This window comes from Vicugna pacos, chromosome 10, assembly GCF_048564905.1.
Source record: "Vicugna pacos chromosome 10, VicPac4, whole genome shotgun sequence".
Taxonomy (NCBI): Eukaryota; Metazoa; Chordata; class Mammalia; order Artiodactyla; family Camelidae; genus Vicugna; species Vicugna pacos.
The window spans coordinates 49,375,001-49,392,446 of NC_132996.1; the positions used below are offsets into that span (position 1 = coordinate 49,375,001).

General features: G+C 40.0%; 1 protein-coding gene across 3 annotated transcripts in view; it reads left to right on the forward strand.

Moving 5' to 3' along the window:
- Positions 1–14,024, forward strand: part of ELP4 (elongator acetyltransferase complex subunit 4) — a 217,019-nt gene extending 202,995 nt beyond the window's left edge. Inside the window, exon 11 of one of the 3 annotated variants that reach the window (XR_012076653.1) lies at positions 13,613–13,723. Coding sequence is in view for 1 of the 3 variants with exons in the window: in XM_031681066.2 (XP_031536926.1) it covers positions 13,613–13,744 (132 nt within the window). In the remaining 2 variants the exon portion in view is untranslated. Of the gene's footprint in view, positions 1–13,612 lie in introns of all 3 variants that reach the window. The other 2 variants (XR_012076652.1, XM_031681066.2) reach the window with 2 other exon arrangements.
- Positions 14,025–17,446: the final 3,422 nt, after the last annotated feature.

The window sequence follows — 17,446 nt, forward strand, 5'->3', positions numbered from 1 at the left end:
CTCAATGGTAAAGTTAAGTGGTGGGGGAAAAAATCCTCCACATATAAAAGCAAATGAGTTTTTAAAGAATAGAAAATAATCTCTATGAGAAATTACTTCTAAGTTATCCATGTGGAAATTAAGCTTAGCTCTTGTTAACATTTCCATAGAAACATGCATTTTGATTAAGCCAAATAAACAAACAAATAAAAATCCCCTAAAATTAGGCATAGTCATTTATCTATATACTCACAAACATTTTGCTCTTTTCTGATCATCGGTATTTTTTTCTTGCTTTATTTGCTTCATTTCCTTTAACTTTATTTCCCATTATTCATGGAGAGGTTTTCTATCTAAGACTAAATTGATTCTCTGCTTACTTCTTATCTGTGAAGTCACTTCACCAGAGAGTTACTCTTGGAGTTATGTCCTCATCTCTAATCTGTATCCTTCAGCTAGAGCACTCGGTCTGGTGCTGCCCCATCACTGCCCTAAGGCATGGAGAGAGAGGGCTCTCGCTTTGCCCAGTCTGTTCACCGAGCTCCTTTTGAAATTGGTGAGGAGGGAGGTCTGTGGAGGGGAGAGATAGATGTAACGGGTGACTGTTTGAAACCAGTGTAATTTGTAAATTTGCCGCAAACTTTTAAGTGAGAATTGCGGTGGGGAGTTTCCACAGTTTGCATACTTTCAGAAATCAAAAGGAAGATGGAAGTCTTCTTTTCATTTCATTTCCAAAATGTTTTCTTCTGAATTTTAGCAAGATTTCAGAAATTAATTAATCTATAGACAAGAGAAATTAAAATATTCATAACATTGTTATGTTTATTTATATGTATAAACAGGCATACACACTCATATACACATGTGCGCGTGTGCGCACACACACACACACATACATACAATAGCACTTATCAAACAATACTGCTTAATACCACCTGGCTGTGAATTTAAGTTTGGAGCAAGTGAAATATACACCACCTGGGAGAGTGTACCTTTGACCATGAGGTGTGAAGAAAATCACTGCTGTAATTGATCCTTTTCATTCATTATGAAAAGTTTTTATACTGCCAGTGTACAGAGAGCCACATTTCGTTTTGGCAAGCCAAAAACATACTACCTAACTGCCTTTGTGTAAAAGCTAACACAACATGTCAAAAATAATAGCATAGCCCTCAGTATACATTGAACTGGTGAAAGCAGTCAGGAACAGTTTGGCAAAGACAAAACAAAGTTAATTTTTGTATTATTTCCTTTTTCTTCACATTCATACCAGGTAGACTTTGTCAAATACCTATAGTAACACAAGAACTTGTTCATGCAGGCAGAACAAAATAAAATAAGATTAAAAGCTCCAGGAAATCAGCCTGATTCAAAAAACCATTAGAGTGTGCCTATCCCTCAAAGCTTTACAAATGTGTTAATTGTCGTGTTTCAGTCATGTAAATATGTTTCAGCATAAAACCAAGGTTTCCTGTTATAGAAGCACTGCTATCTGAGGGTGTGGGGGTAGGGAGGGACGAACAAGGACTAAATAACAGACTGTAATGAAACCTGCCTTTGGGCAGCACATGCCTCAGTTCTGAATGCCCAGAAATACTTCGCAGTTGCTCTAGGCTGCCTAGCAATGGGGATTTCTAATTCTGGCTAGCTTGACAAAGTAAATACAACTATTGAACATAAGGCAGCTCCTAATAAAAAACAACAATTCCCCCTTGTAAACACCTACATTTGGCCCCATTAAAAATTCTTTCTTCATACCCAGGAACTAGCAGACCCTTAAACGTGGGGGTCTCCCAGTAACTAAAGAGCAGTTGGGAGATTTAATGCTGTGGGGATGTTGTACATTGCCATTTCCACCGAGCCCTTCATACCCCATCTCGGGGCTTTGTGGAGCAATGTTCTGCATACACTGTAGGGCATTATGCAAGCAAACACATTGGCCATTATGCTCCCAGGACTCATTTATGGACAGCCAAAAGGAAATCAATATATGTTCATATATGTACTATACTCGCATACAAAAATAGGTGGTTGAAGGAGTGTTCATCCAGAGCTGCCAAGGTCTGAAAGTTATTTAGTGGACTGACATTAGTGTGATAACTTAGGCAATTATCTGATTTCAGAATTCTCTGATCCCTGCTTTTTCACATGTTAGAACTCACCTATTCCATTAGCTGTGTATCAGTCAGGCCTCTACCAACCCCTCAATTAAATAGTGGATCTGCTATAGTTCCAAAAATCTCTAGGATTTAGGGATCAGCCTTGAGTTTACAAACACATTTATCTGCTAACAGTTTACTGAGTAGGAGGTTTCAGATTATAGTAAGGAGCAAACATTAGTTTGATTTTTAGTAGACAAAGACAAAGAGATTGTTACCTTTTGCCCCTCCAGGGTCGTTCCCATATGTTTTAAAAGAAAATATGGGGGTGGGAGAAAAAGGATTTCTCATATAATTAGTAGTTTGAATTTATTTCTAAAAGAAGTTTTTTCCTTTTCAAGCTCCACATTCAAATCTGAAAACACTGTATGTTCCTAAAATATCTTACTATTCTTAAGCCACCTGGCTGGTAGTACCCAAAAATACTGCTCCTAAAATGTTTCCTCACTTGTCTTGGGTAGAAAAGGGGTCTCCGGGACAAAACAGGCTTGAAGAGCCTTTCAAAATGACAGTCTGTCCACAGGAAGACCTCAGTCTTCTTCCACTTACCGCCATAGCAGCACCAAGGCCCTAGATCTCAAGAGTCTCTCAGCTTGGCCCTGCAAAAGCTTAATTCAAATTCTACACACTCTGGAGCTTATATGCTCTTGCCTGCATTGTGTGTTCCAGAGCCCGAGCAAGCCTTGGGTTAAGCAGAGTTGGAGACCAGTCAAAAGGTTGCCAGAGTGAGAAGCCCTGCCATGGTTCAGGAAGGATGGAGGGGAGGGAGTCCGTTGGAGAGCTATGAGGAGTCTCGATCAGGCAGTGATGCTCACTCAGCCAGGGGATCGCAGTGGCCACATGTGACTTATCAGCCCCATTCCTTTATCCCACGGAAGAGCTGATGGGGGTTGGGGGAAGGCATCTTTCACAGTTTCTTCTGTCCCAGTTCAGGTAACAATTAATTACCTAAATGTGTTTTTTTCAGTCCTGCCTATGTTAGAACATTAATGAGAATAAAATGTGCAAAAGAACAAAGGAGAGACCTAAAGAAAAGAAAAAGATACTGCCTTTAGTTTGTGCAGAAAGTAAAACCATTTTCAGGAAAGTTCTCTGGGAATAATCTAGTTTATTCTCCATCGATGTATGAACTGAAGATAGAAAGTAACGTGACCACCCCCCACCCCGGATCTTTAATGTCTGAAAGTTCAGGAACGTTGGTACTGAAATACGGCAGCATTATTACTGTGGAGTCCAAAAGATTCTGACTCACATTTTAAGAGGATTAAACTCAGCAAACCATCCTCACAAACAGCACTGCCAGAGTCTCTCCTCCACGACCATTTCACACAGGGCCCCAACCCCTCCACCTGGCATCTTCCCATTGGGCAGGCATGAGGTTGAGAACCACCACTCCCCACAGGAGGACGGTGGGGTGGGAGGACACTGCGGGTCACTCAGTGACTAGAAGGTCTTTCCTGAAGCGGAAGAAAGAGAGATCTAGAGCCGCCTGTGTGCACCACGTTTTGGAAAGCTCTGTCTTTAGTAGGATTCCATGTTTACAACAATTGTTGTTTTCTGTTATTGAAAATATCCATGTGTGGTTTTGTAAGGAAATGGCTGAAATCATAGAAGTAAGTTTACATCACTCCCTTGCTAGTCCTAAGTGCTCTAAGAATTAAATTCAATCACTTACCATGGCTTACAAATCCAGCCCAATCAGATACCTCCCCACCAAGTCAGACTTCTAGCCATGGCTGCTTCCCTGTTTGGTGACTGCTCCAGAAAAGCTGCCCTTTTTTCCACCTTTCAAACATGCCAAACTTATTCCTACCTTAAGGCTTTTGTATTTCATTCCCTTTGCCTAGAAACTTCTTTTTCATTGGTCCCATCTTGGGTCAAATGTACTCTCCAGAGAGGCTTTCACCAATTAAAGTAGTACCCCTAGCCAGTACCACATCACCATGTTGCATTTCCTTAGAAGACCTCACGCTATCTGAATTCGCCTCTCCATTTGTTTGCTTTACTATATGGAGCTGCCTCTCTTTGAGTCATTGTCTATGTCCCTTTCTGTGGTTGTTTTTTGAAAGCAGGGGTCTTGCCTGTCTTGTTCACTAATTTACCTCTAATGCTTAGAAAAGTTCTGGCACACAGAGTTGTGAGTAAGAACGTGGACTTTGAAGCCAGGATGCCTGAGCTCCAGTTCCATTTGAACATCCTGAAGTTGCAGTGTCACTCCTGCTCTTTTCAGACTTGGTCGCGTGCTCCACAACTAGCTGAAGGGGCAGCTTGGAAGTGAAGTCTTTATTCAGGATGGCCATGTATTCACAAGTTCTTCTACTAAAGGGAAAAAGGAGAGTGGATATTGGAGGATAATGATCAGTCTCTGTGGAGACTTTGGAACCCAAATATCCATGCCCAGCCTCTTCCCACACACTTACCTCCTCTTCAGTGGGGAATCCTCCTGGCTTGAAATTGCAAAACTTCTCTGTCCTGGCAGTAGAGGACTGTCACCTGGTTTGTGGGTCCCAGTTCTGCTCTCTGGAAGGAACTCCCTTGTCCACAGTCCTCTGTATCCCTTTAGGAAGTTATTCCTTGTCCATTATCAGTGACGGTTACATGAAATCCCTATTAGAGAGTGTGCCCTTGGGGGTTGCACAGTGTTTATAGCCCACTTATTGATAAATAAGGTTTGGGGACCTAAAATTTCTCTATGGGTTGCATAATTGTAGGCTCTTGCCCAGATTTGTAATTTGTAGGCAAAATAACCTCCTCAGAACTTTAGAAGGTTCCCAGTCGATTTGCCTCCCTTTGGTTCACAGCCAAAGAGATGTCTGGACATAGTTCTAGGATTCAGCTGCAGGAAATGGATCACATCAAATAATTATGCAGTCAGTAAGTTTATACTAGAGAACTGGGAACTAATGAAGTAACTGGAAGGGCTGGAGGACCGTGCCACCAGACTGGCCTCCAGGGAGGCTGCTGCCTCTACCAAAGTGAGGAAGTTGAGGACTTGGGAGACTGCCACTGGGGCTCTTCACGGAAAGTGCACAGCTCCGTGGCCACAATCTCAGGGCTCATCAGTCCCCGCTGCCACTGCTGCCAGTGCTGCTGGACCCCCGTGAAGCAAGTCACTGGACACGGAAACACTGCACCAGCCTCTACTTCCACAGCTGCCTCTCTGCCCCTGTGAAGCTGTTGACTAGTCTCTTGAATGCTGGGGGCGGGGCGGGGGTGGGGGGTGACACTGCCACAGTGTTTGCCAATTACAGTAGTAAAAGCAGAAGAAAGATAGCGCTTGCTTCTCTTCCACCTTCCAAACTAACAGAGCTGCATCTGACCAGATAAGCCTAATTCACACCTGTCCAGCCTCCTGCCTGCGGGCGGACACGCCACAGGGCGGTTGAAGTGGACCCTTGTCCACGACTGTTACCTTGTAAGACCTGAGTCTTATTTTCTGGCCTCTCGGTTCTACCTATACCCTTCTCTTTCATCTTACTGGTAAGTAGCCTGAAGCCATCTGAAGTAGTCAGCCTGAGAGGGAAGGCAACACCCTTAATCTGATTTTTGTCTCTGAGCTGGCTCCCATTTTCTGGCCAGCCTCTTAATGAGGTATTCCACCAAGGCTTAGGGGCACAGACATCTGTGAAGGTTGTGCTCTGTGTGCAGTTGCAAAAACAGCTGGGTTTTTTCAGCCCTCTGATGCCCCAAATTACCAAGCTTTTAGTTCGGGTTGTGAGCCGCAGACAGAGCACCTCCTGGAATAGAGCTGTAGTCCCTCTCCCTCTTCTTGCAGATTCTGTAGTTCTAGCCTAAGTTCATTTCTCTTTTGTAAATAACTCAGCTGAAAGTGGCAAGAGGCCGCAAACACGCCAATATTCTGAATTTCTCCAATGTTTTGAGTAGAGCCACTGACTAGGAGGTATAAGGTTTGCCTTCCAGGTTGTCACAAGCATAACAAGAGGCATCAGCTTTTCAGTCGGCAACACTGACCTCACTGCCCACCTGCCAACCACTCAGCCAACCTAGATTTTGTCTGTAGAGCTTGATCTATTTTTCAGGTACCAAATTCTCTATTAACAGAATATAGGTTAGACTGTTATTAAAGAAATTCATAAATGCAGTGGCTTAAATAATATAGAACACATACCACATAAAAGCCCATTTCGGTGACCTAGGGCTCTTTTGGTGGCCAGATGGTGTCAGGAGACCCTAAACTAATTCTGTCATTTTGCTGTGCCCTCCTCAGCCCATAGCTTCCAATTGAAGGTCCAGGATGGCTGCTTCAGGACCTGCCCTCAAGTCCGCATTTCAGCAAGTGGAAAGAGGGAAATTTGGCTTGTCCCTAACATTGTGGAGCCTAGAGCAGGAAGGCAGATAAAGGACCATGTTATCATATGCCTCGATATTTAATAGTTATCAAGCCAACAAATCATTAAATATGCTTTATCTTCCTTCATAAATACACCTTCCTGGAAAACCGAGTTTAAATTCAGGATCAGGGCTCCACTCCAGAACATGGAGTCAGAGAAAGAATTGGCCTTTAGCCCACCTCCTTTCTCTCCCCACCCCTGCCTCCTTCCCACCCACAGCAGGTGGCGTGATCCCAGCCTGCACATCCAAACTCTGTCCATGCTTCTCACCAATAGCCGTCCCTTGGCTCTTTCTGGACCCCAGGGTGTGCACACGGAAAACACAGCTCACCCACGGAGGATAGATCTGGGGAAGTGACCATCTGCACAGGGAGTTCTGAGGTTCTAAGTACCCAGAGTATGTCCTATAAAGAAGGGGACAGGCTCTAGGTGGGCACATCCCCTTCACACTGTTAATTCCTCACTCTGTGAGAAAGGGTGGACCAGGGCCCAGGGTGGGGGCCCTCTTGCTGGGGTCAAATAGCAAAGCCAAGGGAAAAGGGAAGAGAATGGCACCTCCCCCTCTCTAAGGATCTGACCTTGAACTTAACCATCACACGTCTGCTCAAGATGAAGTAACCAGAACTTAATCACTCAGCCTCATCTATTGGCAAGGGAAGCTGGGAAGTGTGGCTTTTATTCTAAGAGGCCGTGTGCCCCACGAATATTCAGAGAGCCTTTTACTCGCTGCAAAGGAAGAGAATAGATATTGGGAGTAAGCTAGCAGTCTCTGCCACAGACACATGCCTTTTCACAAATCACACTTTTGTTTAGACAAGTGAGTTCTTCACAATCTGCTTTGAGAGGTGAGTTTGGAGACAAGACAATACTGTCAGTTATAATTGACGGTCAAAATAATTGCACACCTGAGCATTTTTCAATGGGCAGCCAATGTGCAATGTTCCAACTCTGAAATTTTGTCTAATTTTCAGATCAATCAGGAAGAACCAGATGAATTTTTTTCGAAGGATATAGTATGATTATGACATTCAATAAAACAATTTTAATCTGAACCCCTGAGAATGAATTGGATCTTATACAAACAAACAAAACTGAAACCTAAAACCTGACCATGTTTTAGCAGAATTTTTTCCCAGAAATATTTGGTCACTATCAAATGTACACTTAACAATCCAGAAAGAGCAAAAGCATGGTTTTGGCATGATTTTTGCTGCCCTTTTCATATATAAGAGTAACACAAAATTCACCAAAATTAGGCAAATGCATCTTCTACATTGTAAATTTTTAACCAGATGTAAAATAATTACAATGTAACTGTGTATTTTAATAATGTAATGATTACAGAATAATATAATCATGTAAAAATATAATAATATACTATTATATAACTTTTTTTTTTTTTTTACAAGTTGAAATAACATTCTGAAATCTTGTGAAGAAGGGATAGAGTGCGTGCTTGGCGGGCACAAGGTCCTGGGCTCTATCCCCAGTACCTCCACCAAAAAAAAAAATCAAAGAAAGAATGAAATCTTGTGAAGAATTAATAGTGATGATAAATACATCAAAGCCTGCTTCATCTGTTTCCTTTCCTCAGCCCTCCTCCTCCAGTAGGAAATCGCCCCCAGAAGGAAATTGGTCTTTCCACAAAGGAAATATGTTCTTCTTATGATACAGAGAGACTCTGATCACTACTTTAACCCCTGCCCTCTGGGCTGGTAGGGGCAACAGGTGTACATTTCCTTGATCAGAAACTAAGAACGGAGCCCCAGGCCGTCAGCAGGAGCTCACACACTGAGTCAGCGCTTCTGGAGGGCTTTGCTGTGACCCTTCTCGAAACTGTGGCTGACTACTGGTTGTGTCTCAGTACCTTTTTGCTCTTTCTTCCATAGTAATAGAGTTGCTGAACATTTTCACAAGTCTTAAAACATCTCCCAGCCTCCCTAGCAACCAGATGTGGCCATGTCTAAGTCCTGGACGTGAGTGGAAGTGATGTGTCCAACTTGCAAGTGTTGCCTTCTTGGCCCCTTTTCCCACCAGCTGAGCAAGAGCAAAACTGTCAGTCTCGGAGCTGGAAGTGGAAGCCGCTTGTTGAGGATGGCAGGCGAGTCCTTCCAGCTCGGGATTGCCTGCTCTGGACTGTAGTGTGGGAGAGAAATACACTTCTGTCTTTTTTAAGCCATTTTTGGAGCAGGTCAGGATGTCTGTGTATTATTATCTTAGTCTGTAGTCACTCCCTGCCATTCAGAGCAGTGCCTCATAACACAGAATGTTTTGGTTTGTTTTTTTTTTAAATGGAGGTACTGGGGATTGAACCCAGGACCTCCTAAGCTGTGCCCTCCCCACCAAACGCTTTTAAAACTTGAGTGGAGAAACTTCATCTTCTGACATTTCCTTTATTAGTTATTTTGTCAGCAAGAAAGACATGTGCAAAAGATAGACTTTTTAAAATAATGGGCCCTAAATTGCCCCTTAATACAGCCTTGCATGTTTTTACTGGCCCAGATGCCAGGCACCTGACAGGCCCCATTTTCACTACTGCCTTTCTAAGTGTGAGAGAAATGTGTAGACTTTTTAAATCTTTCCAGAAGCAAGGACTATGAATGCAGTTTCCTTTTATATTTGTATTTCTTTACAACACTATGTATACTAAATGCCCAGACTTAGTGATGAGACCTACCGGCTAAGTCTGATATTCAGCTGCTGTTGCTTATAACTATATGTTTTTCGTTAAATTTGTAGATTCATTTCCTTGCCTTGATAAACTCACTGGTTTTTATCTTGTACCATATGTATTTTTGTGACCCACCTCAAGTGCTGTTTTGGAGGAAGAAGAGGTATAAATAAATTAGTGTAGTACTTCATAATTCACGAAACGCTCTTTATCTCATCTGATCCGATGACAGTCATGTGAGGGGAGGACTATTCACCTGTGATAGAGGAGGACACTGGGGCTAGACAAGTGCGGTGACTTCTCTGAAGTCACACTGAGAGCAAGTGGCAGAAGGAGGCATCAGACTGTCACTGGCTGCCTCTGTGAAGGGACCAATGTAGAACTTACAGGTTCTAAAGTGTTTACAAGTTTTAATTTAAGTCAACTGTGTTTTAAAGAAATATGAAAGTTTTGTTAGGAAGTATTTTGAAATATTAACACCTATTTCTGTGACTGTGAGTAGTGGAAAGTGACTTTTCAGGAAATGTCATAAATTTTAAAAGAAGGAAGACAAATCTCTATTCCTTTGTGAGGGGTTAAAATGTACTACATCAATTGTTTTCCAAGAACAAACAGTGCCTGGTGATTTGGTCTTGGCAAAATATGAAAAATATAAATTGATTAAACTTATTTTAATGGGTATTTACCAGCAATTTGTCTCAAATCCAGGTGTACTCTAGATTCATTATCTTGCCCCTTCTGTCTGGGAACCGAGCACAGGTCTGGCAGGCTGGGAGGAAAGGAATTAGGGAGGGAGCTGGGGAGCCAGGAAACCCAATCCTGTGTGTCTATAGGATCAGTGCCGTTGCTGACTCGAGAAGGAACAAAATACAGACTCTGGCTGAGCCCAATAAAGAGACAGAGAGGCCGGCCGAGGGGAAGCACCTCTGTCCGGCTCAGCGTGGAACCCCTGGAGCCTCAGAGCAATGCGCTTCTCCTGCTGCTGCTGCTGCTCCATTACGACCCAGGGCTGCACATGGGCCTGCGAGTGTCTTTGGCAGGAGCTCCCCGATCCACCACAGCAGCCTGCCAGCCTCGCTATTTCCCACCTGGTAGCTCTAAAGGAAAGGGTCCCATTCGTCCAGTGGGATGAGTCGCTGTGAAGCACCCAGGCCCCTGCAGAGCCTTGGGAGTTATCACACCTTTCCCAGGTCCCTTTGCCTACCTAGAAATCATCACTTTAGACAAGGCATTCATGGAAAAAACAGGTAGCCAACCAGCCAGCCAGATAAGCATCTCCTGCCTCAGTAGCACAACCCCTTCCTCCTAGAACCAGGGAGAAGAAAATCAGGTGGAAAAATGTTAGCTCAAGATGTTAGATGTGTTTTCGGCCCTGGTCTTAGAACCCCAGGTATAAAATGAGAAAGATTAATACCTTGATTTGGTTTATAAGCTTGAAAGTATACCAGATTTTTTTCCATAGTCTGATTATTATTGAAACCATTACTTGGTGAAACCTCCAGATCTAGAAGTTTATATACCTCCCACACACACACAGCCTTGCAGCTTTAGTCTAAAGGAGGTCACCGTGCTATGTATGCAGAGGATCTTACAGCATGTTTTTTCAGAAGACAGATCTGGGGTATAGCAGCATCTGAACGTTTACATGTCAAGTGTGTAAATGCTTTGGAAGCCTCAAAGGGAAAGTCCCTGACACACCTGGCAAGCCTGGAACCTGATCTCTCCTTCTTCCTCCCTGCTTCACATCGCACTGACATGGTGCACAGGGGGAGGCTTAGAAAGGGAGAAAAAAAACCCACTGCTTGAGAATTTAGGCTGCATAGTAAGCTTGTTCAAGTAATCAACAAAAGCTGGCGAACTCACACATAGATCCACATGTTTCCCAGAGCCATCCTTGGGCTTTTTTCAGAGGACAATAGTGTGCAACGAGCTTTTATAGTGTAGCATTTGGTTAGAAACATTCAATCACATCACCCCAAATTTTTGTGCTCAGAAGTTACACCCGGATGGTATTTGACTCTTCTTCAAAGCCATTCAACCTGAAAGATTTCCAAGCATGTCACACGTCACATTTAGCTACTTTTGCTATGAAGGGCTTTCAGCCAACTGGCTCAAACTCATTGCCTAGAGAAGCAGAGGAAGAGAAATTTTTAGCAAATAGGTAAGCTCCTGAAATAAATTGTATTATGCTGGTTCTGAATAAACTTCACTAGCTTCCTCACCTAGATTGTCAGAGCAGTATGCCCCTTCCACCAAACGCATCTTAAAGATGTATCAGTTCTACCATTAAGCAAATCGCCATTTCTAAGTATCAGAATCCAGTTCATTATTTAACACCTAGCTCATCTCCATGAACCTTTTTTGTGCCTCACTGGGCCCCACCATGATTTCTGCTTTGTCTCTGCCTTTCTTGTAGCTGTAACTTGGACTACTCACCATGAGGGTCACCTGTGTGCTCATCTCATGCCAATTACTAGATTGTAGGGCAGCACGGAGTATGGCAGGTGCTCTGTTCACATATCTTTTCTGAATGCCTTGCTTCAAGTAGAGTCTAAATATTTGTTGACTCCAGTTGACTTCCTAAACAGCCTAGTCACCATCTGACCTCATCTTTGGGAGGTCCCATCAGAAGTCCACACACACACACACATTTTTTAATGGTGAATTTTCTTTAAGTTTCAGAGAGCCTTCAGATCATGCATGTATCCTAGTCATTTTTCCTTTGCTCATTAGCAATAACTCTAAGATCTTAAAGAAACATTAAAATTCAGACATATAGTTAAATCTCTCTTTCCCTCCTGCTGCCTCACGTGAACATCGACAGTTAACACTACAGAGACATTAGTAACCTCAGACTTCAGAGCCGCACGTGTCTTTTAGATTCCTGAACTTTCACACTTTTCATTTCTACCTGAAATCCTTTCTGAAACAAACTAAGGTCTGAAGAAATGAAAGAATTATTTAAAATGAAGGAACAAATACGTCTTTATTTGAGCTCTTTTTCATTATTCAAGAAATTTTAGATATTTAATGACTTAATAAGTGACAGGCTGGGTGCTAAGGATACAAAGGAACAATACTATGTTACTATATGGATATGATAGCCTTTCTGGACCTTTCTGACATCTTCGCTGATCTGTATAATAGTGTCTTTCATCCTCGATATATTTGTCTCGGCAAACTGAAACCAAGGCAGAATATTTTCATCAATTATTTTAATAATTTAAAATATTTTGATCCTCTGCACACAGCTTGTGTTTACATGACAATAAACAAGCCTTTTATTAGGAAAGAAAATAGCCAGAACATATGCTGCTGGATCATAATATTTTGACCAAAAAAAAAATGGTTTTTCCCGTCTTGATTTTTTTTTTCGTATTGAAGGGAGTTTTCAAATGAAGGGTTTCTGGGAGGTTGTCTCCAGGTCAGCTTACCTCCTCCAGGCATCGCTTAGTCAGGGGATGACCCCAACCCGCCCTATGTATCTTTAGCCTCCCACACCCACTCTATCTCACACAACAAATGTGTCATTTGAGTTTGGATTTTCATGAAACAAATCATGTGGGCTGGGAGCACTGATAGTTAAAGGAACTGAAAAGAGATCCTTGTGAAAACAAAAAAAAAGTCCTTTTGAAATATGAATATTTCTCCCTAATTACAGTAGCTGTCCTGTAATCATGGTTGGTTACTGGGTCTCCTTAAATCAGCCTCTGTCTGCAGAAAAACAGTTTAGATGGGGAGATGTTCAAAGTTACACTGTACTTTTAAACACATGACCCAACACAATGCATAGAAACAAACTTACCAAGACCTGTAGCACATGTTATGGCTGACTTTTCTGAGCATGTGAAAAATATTGACCCTTTGATTGGTATAATTTTTTTCATTATGTCAGTATGAGATGTGTCTATGAAAATTGTTCCTTAAATAAAGTATAGGCTTGAAATGAAAAGGATCAGGTCAACTTAATAGACAAAGGGAAACAAGCATTTGTGGGAATCCATAATTGCTGAAAAGCTACATTCAATTGAAAAATACCATTTTGGAGCCCCCTGGCAAAAAAAAAAAAAAAAAAGCAATACAAAGCCAAAAAACAACCCTGCCAGTATTATGTGGTATTTGTTAAATTATGCTTTTTGTGTGTGCATTTGCATGTTTTCATTTCTACGTAAATAAGAAAAATCTTAATACATTTAGGTTTGGACTCTGGAAATGTTCCACTAAGATTCCTTGTCCAGTTTCTGTAATGGCTACAATTTGTAAAATCTAGTAGGAATAGGATGTGATTATAGTGGGCTTCACTGTGAGGAATTGTTTAAGCAGGAATTTTATATGCAAGACTAAATGCTGATCAACAGAGCATAATATTGTATCCTGAAGTGTGCTAGCAAAAGCAGAATTAATTATTTTTTTTCTTCTTTCTTTCCCTCTCCTGAAATCTTCCGCCATAGCGACTGCATTTGCCTCCAGACTTGTCAGACACAGTGAGCCGCTCGAGCAAACAGGATCTGGCAGAATCCGCCAAGCTGCTGGACCCAGGCTGTGGCATGATGGCCGGAGGCAAGAAGCACCTGGACTTCTAGTGACTCCTCCTTAGTCATTGCATGCAGAATTATATGACACTCTAATTATGACTGCTAATAGCTTATGTAAATATTTTTCTTAACGATTTGACCCTCCAATCCTTGAAAAACAGTTAGGATTGCAAAATGAGGCCACCGTTCTTCATTAATTTAACCAACTTTTTATACAGAAACAGTACACTAGAAATACTTTAATTTTAAAATTTTGTTTTATGCTCTATCTAGAGAAAATAGATAATTTTATTTTTAAACAAAAGCAAATAAAATGTCAGAAATTCAAGATGCCTTACAGTAGTCACTGGTGTGTGTGTATTTAAGGCACTTAGCTCATGGTGCATGTTACAGCAGGCAGCATATAAAACATTATGAAATTCAAAACTGTATATGAAAAACATATTTTCTCTTCATTTCTGAAAAAGTTGCTTCCCACCAAAAATGCTGGGGTTTTTTTTTTTTAAATGAAAAAAGTTTGACAGCTAATATATGAAGACTATAATAAAATGAATTCACATTTATGCTTCCTGTTATGAAATTGATGAAGACAAAATAATATTGTGGTATTAAGACTCCATTATATGATATCACTTATATGTGAAATCTAAAAAAAAAAAGACAAATGAACTTATTCACAAAACAGAAGCAGAGTCACAGACATAGAAAACAAACTACTACCAGGGGGAGTAGGGGGCGGGAAGCGGTAAAGTGGGAGTTCAAGATTTGCAGATACTAACTGCTATATATAAAACAGATAAACAACAAGTTTATACTGTACAGCACAGGGAGCTATATTCAATATCTTACAGTAACCCATAATGAAAATGAATATGAAAAGGAATATATATGTTTATATATACTGAAACATTGTGCTATACACCAGAAATTGATACAACCTTGTAAACTGACGATACTTCAATTAAAAAAAAAAAGAAAAAGGACAAAAAAAGAGACTCCATTAAAGACAGTCTACCACAGTAGTTAATAAATAAAAGAACTTGAGTGATAGAAAACATTGACAAAGAAGTTGATGGTCTCTGTTTAATACTCCTAAACAATTAAAGTCAGCGCTATGAAATTATGTCAATAGACATAATTCAGAATTGAAATTCAAACTGACAGCTACATTCATGCTAGGATACTACGGAAAAACACGTATTGAAGGTTGATGAGAGGTTGTTTACAAAACGGAGATCTGAGACAAAGTGTAAAACTGGAGCTTACAGAGATTCGCATTGCATCAGGTAAACCCTTTGCTAATTATGAGCATTGGTTAGGTGTGCACATTTATAACCATATAAACAAACATGTCTTTTCAGACATATAGCAGATTGAGCTAGTTTTCATATAAAGCACTCGTTTTTGAGTCATAGTTCCATATTCTCAAAGCTTTTGGCAAAAAGTAGACAAAAAGCAAAAGTTTAAAAAGTAACTTGCATATTTAAGTAGAGTCTCAATTTTTAAAAAGCTGTTTAACATCCGTTAGGAAAGACTGAATTTCCAAAATACATTTTCAAATACCTTAGACTTATTTTGAAGCAGTTATATGTAGCACTTTAAAGCAGTTTGCTTTTAATATACCACAAATTATACTTTATTTGTTCTTGACAACATTGTAGAAAACAAAGACTAGGTTTTTAAAACTGTCTAACCAATATGATGAATGTCAGTCACTTAAAAAAAAAACCCACTGTAGCATAAACACATACTGTATACAGCTTTTATTCAGAATTAGAATAATTGAATCAATGACAGTGATTTGCCAGGATGTCAAATCTCTCCATCATATCCTGTCACTACCAGTTTATTTTTTGTGATCAAAATCAAAAAGACAACTATTTTGTCACCCGCTATTTCATTAGTACTAAAAATCAGGTTTCTTCTATTTTTTTAGAATGTCTGGTTTATTTTTTTCACTTCTTTTAATTCGAAAGACACAAATTCTTCCCCATTTTCTTTTCAAAATAAAGTTTAAGAATTGATCTGTCAGTTAAAATTAAAGGGCTTTTATATTAAGCAAAGGTGCTTTTAAAATTTAAAGCAACTTCAAAAAAATCAATTTAGTCCATAGATAATAAATAATATGCAGATACTCCACAAAAGCTTTGCTATGTCTTTTGAAAGCATTATGAACACTGAATAAACTAAAGTGAATATTTTAGTCGGGTTATTATTTTAATAAGCCTAACCTTTTTCTTACCATGTTGTGATTCACTTTATACAAACCCAACAGGACAATTACATAGCATTGGACTCTGAAAAGGAAATGGGAGATATGAAAATGGTCAGATATGAAAATTGCTTGTCAAAAATACTTAATTGGTCATTGATTTACTACCCTGGCTACCATGTCTATAAAATTAACAGCCAATTACTAGTTAATATATGCTTTGCAAATAGATAAATACTATAAAAATTGAATATGCATATTTGAACCCTTATTTTAAATATAAAAGAAACTTTTCAAACTCAGTAAAAGTGCATTTTGAACAATAATAGTATCTGGGCTTTCCAAAAATCAGATCCAAGTTGTTCTGACTCACTGGGCATGCTTTGTAAAAATAAGCTACTGGACAGGGATGTATATTTATGTTTTCCGCTGATAAAAACCCACTCTAAAAATGTGTTTTCTTTCCTTCTGGAACCATTATCAATTCTCCATATGCTAATAACCTAGTACATAAAAATGTTGGTCCTCAGTAATGCTACTGTAGGTTTACAAACCATTCTGACATATTATGAAATATATAATCTCTTCACAGACTTTTTTTCAATTATCAATTTGTCTCGAAAATATTTAAGCAGCAATGCCCAACAGTATTTGAAACATCCTCATATCTTTTAAATGTTTCTAAAACTTCTAAATCCTCTATGGTATTCATTTCTTACGCAAGGTTTGCCTTTCTTTAACATGAGGTAAACATTTTGACTGCTGGCGTCTGCTCAGGTGCTGGGGTTCTGAGACCTTCTGAATTTCTGTTAAGTGGCTACCAATTTACACTTTTCTCTTCCTTTTATGCTTCATCTCCACCTCCAGGATCTGCAAATACTAACCCTAGACAAAATAAAACTACTTCAAAAGGAAGCAACACTCGGCAATCAATTCTCTATCTTTTAAATAATCAGACACACAAATGCGCATACAAAGCATAAGTGGGGGGGGTGCTATTCATTTGTTTAAGCCCATTATGAATGTCATTTCTAAAGCATCACATTAATGCTTTCCAAAGATAGTCACCATCAACACCACCAAATTTAAGCAATACTAACCCTAAGTACTTACACTTTGAACTTTAAAACTGAGCAGTGAAGTCATTCAAAACAGGCAAAATAAAAAAAATAAGTTTTTTAAAATAAAAAATAGATGAGGTTTACTCTTGGGAAACAGAAAAGGGAAGAACTTATGTTTGGCTTTGGTGAGCCAAACATTATACAGAGAAGAAAGCCTTTTTTTTTTTTAAATCTTGTTAACATTAAGGCCCAGAGTAAAAAAGAAATAAGCAGAAGAATATGGAAACCATCCTAAGAGGACAAAAATTCACAAAACAAACCTGATTCTTAGAATAATACTGTATGAATAAACCTTAGGAAATCTAGTTATGATTTTTTTTTGAAAAAGGAGGAAAAAAATTATGTGAGCCGTATCAAAAAGCCCAATTGCTTTCCATTTAAAAGGAGGCACTGCTTTGGGGTGGGGGAGGGATAGCC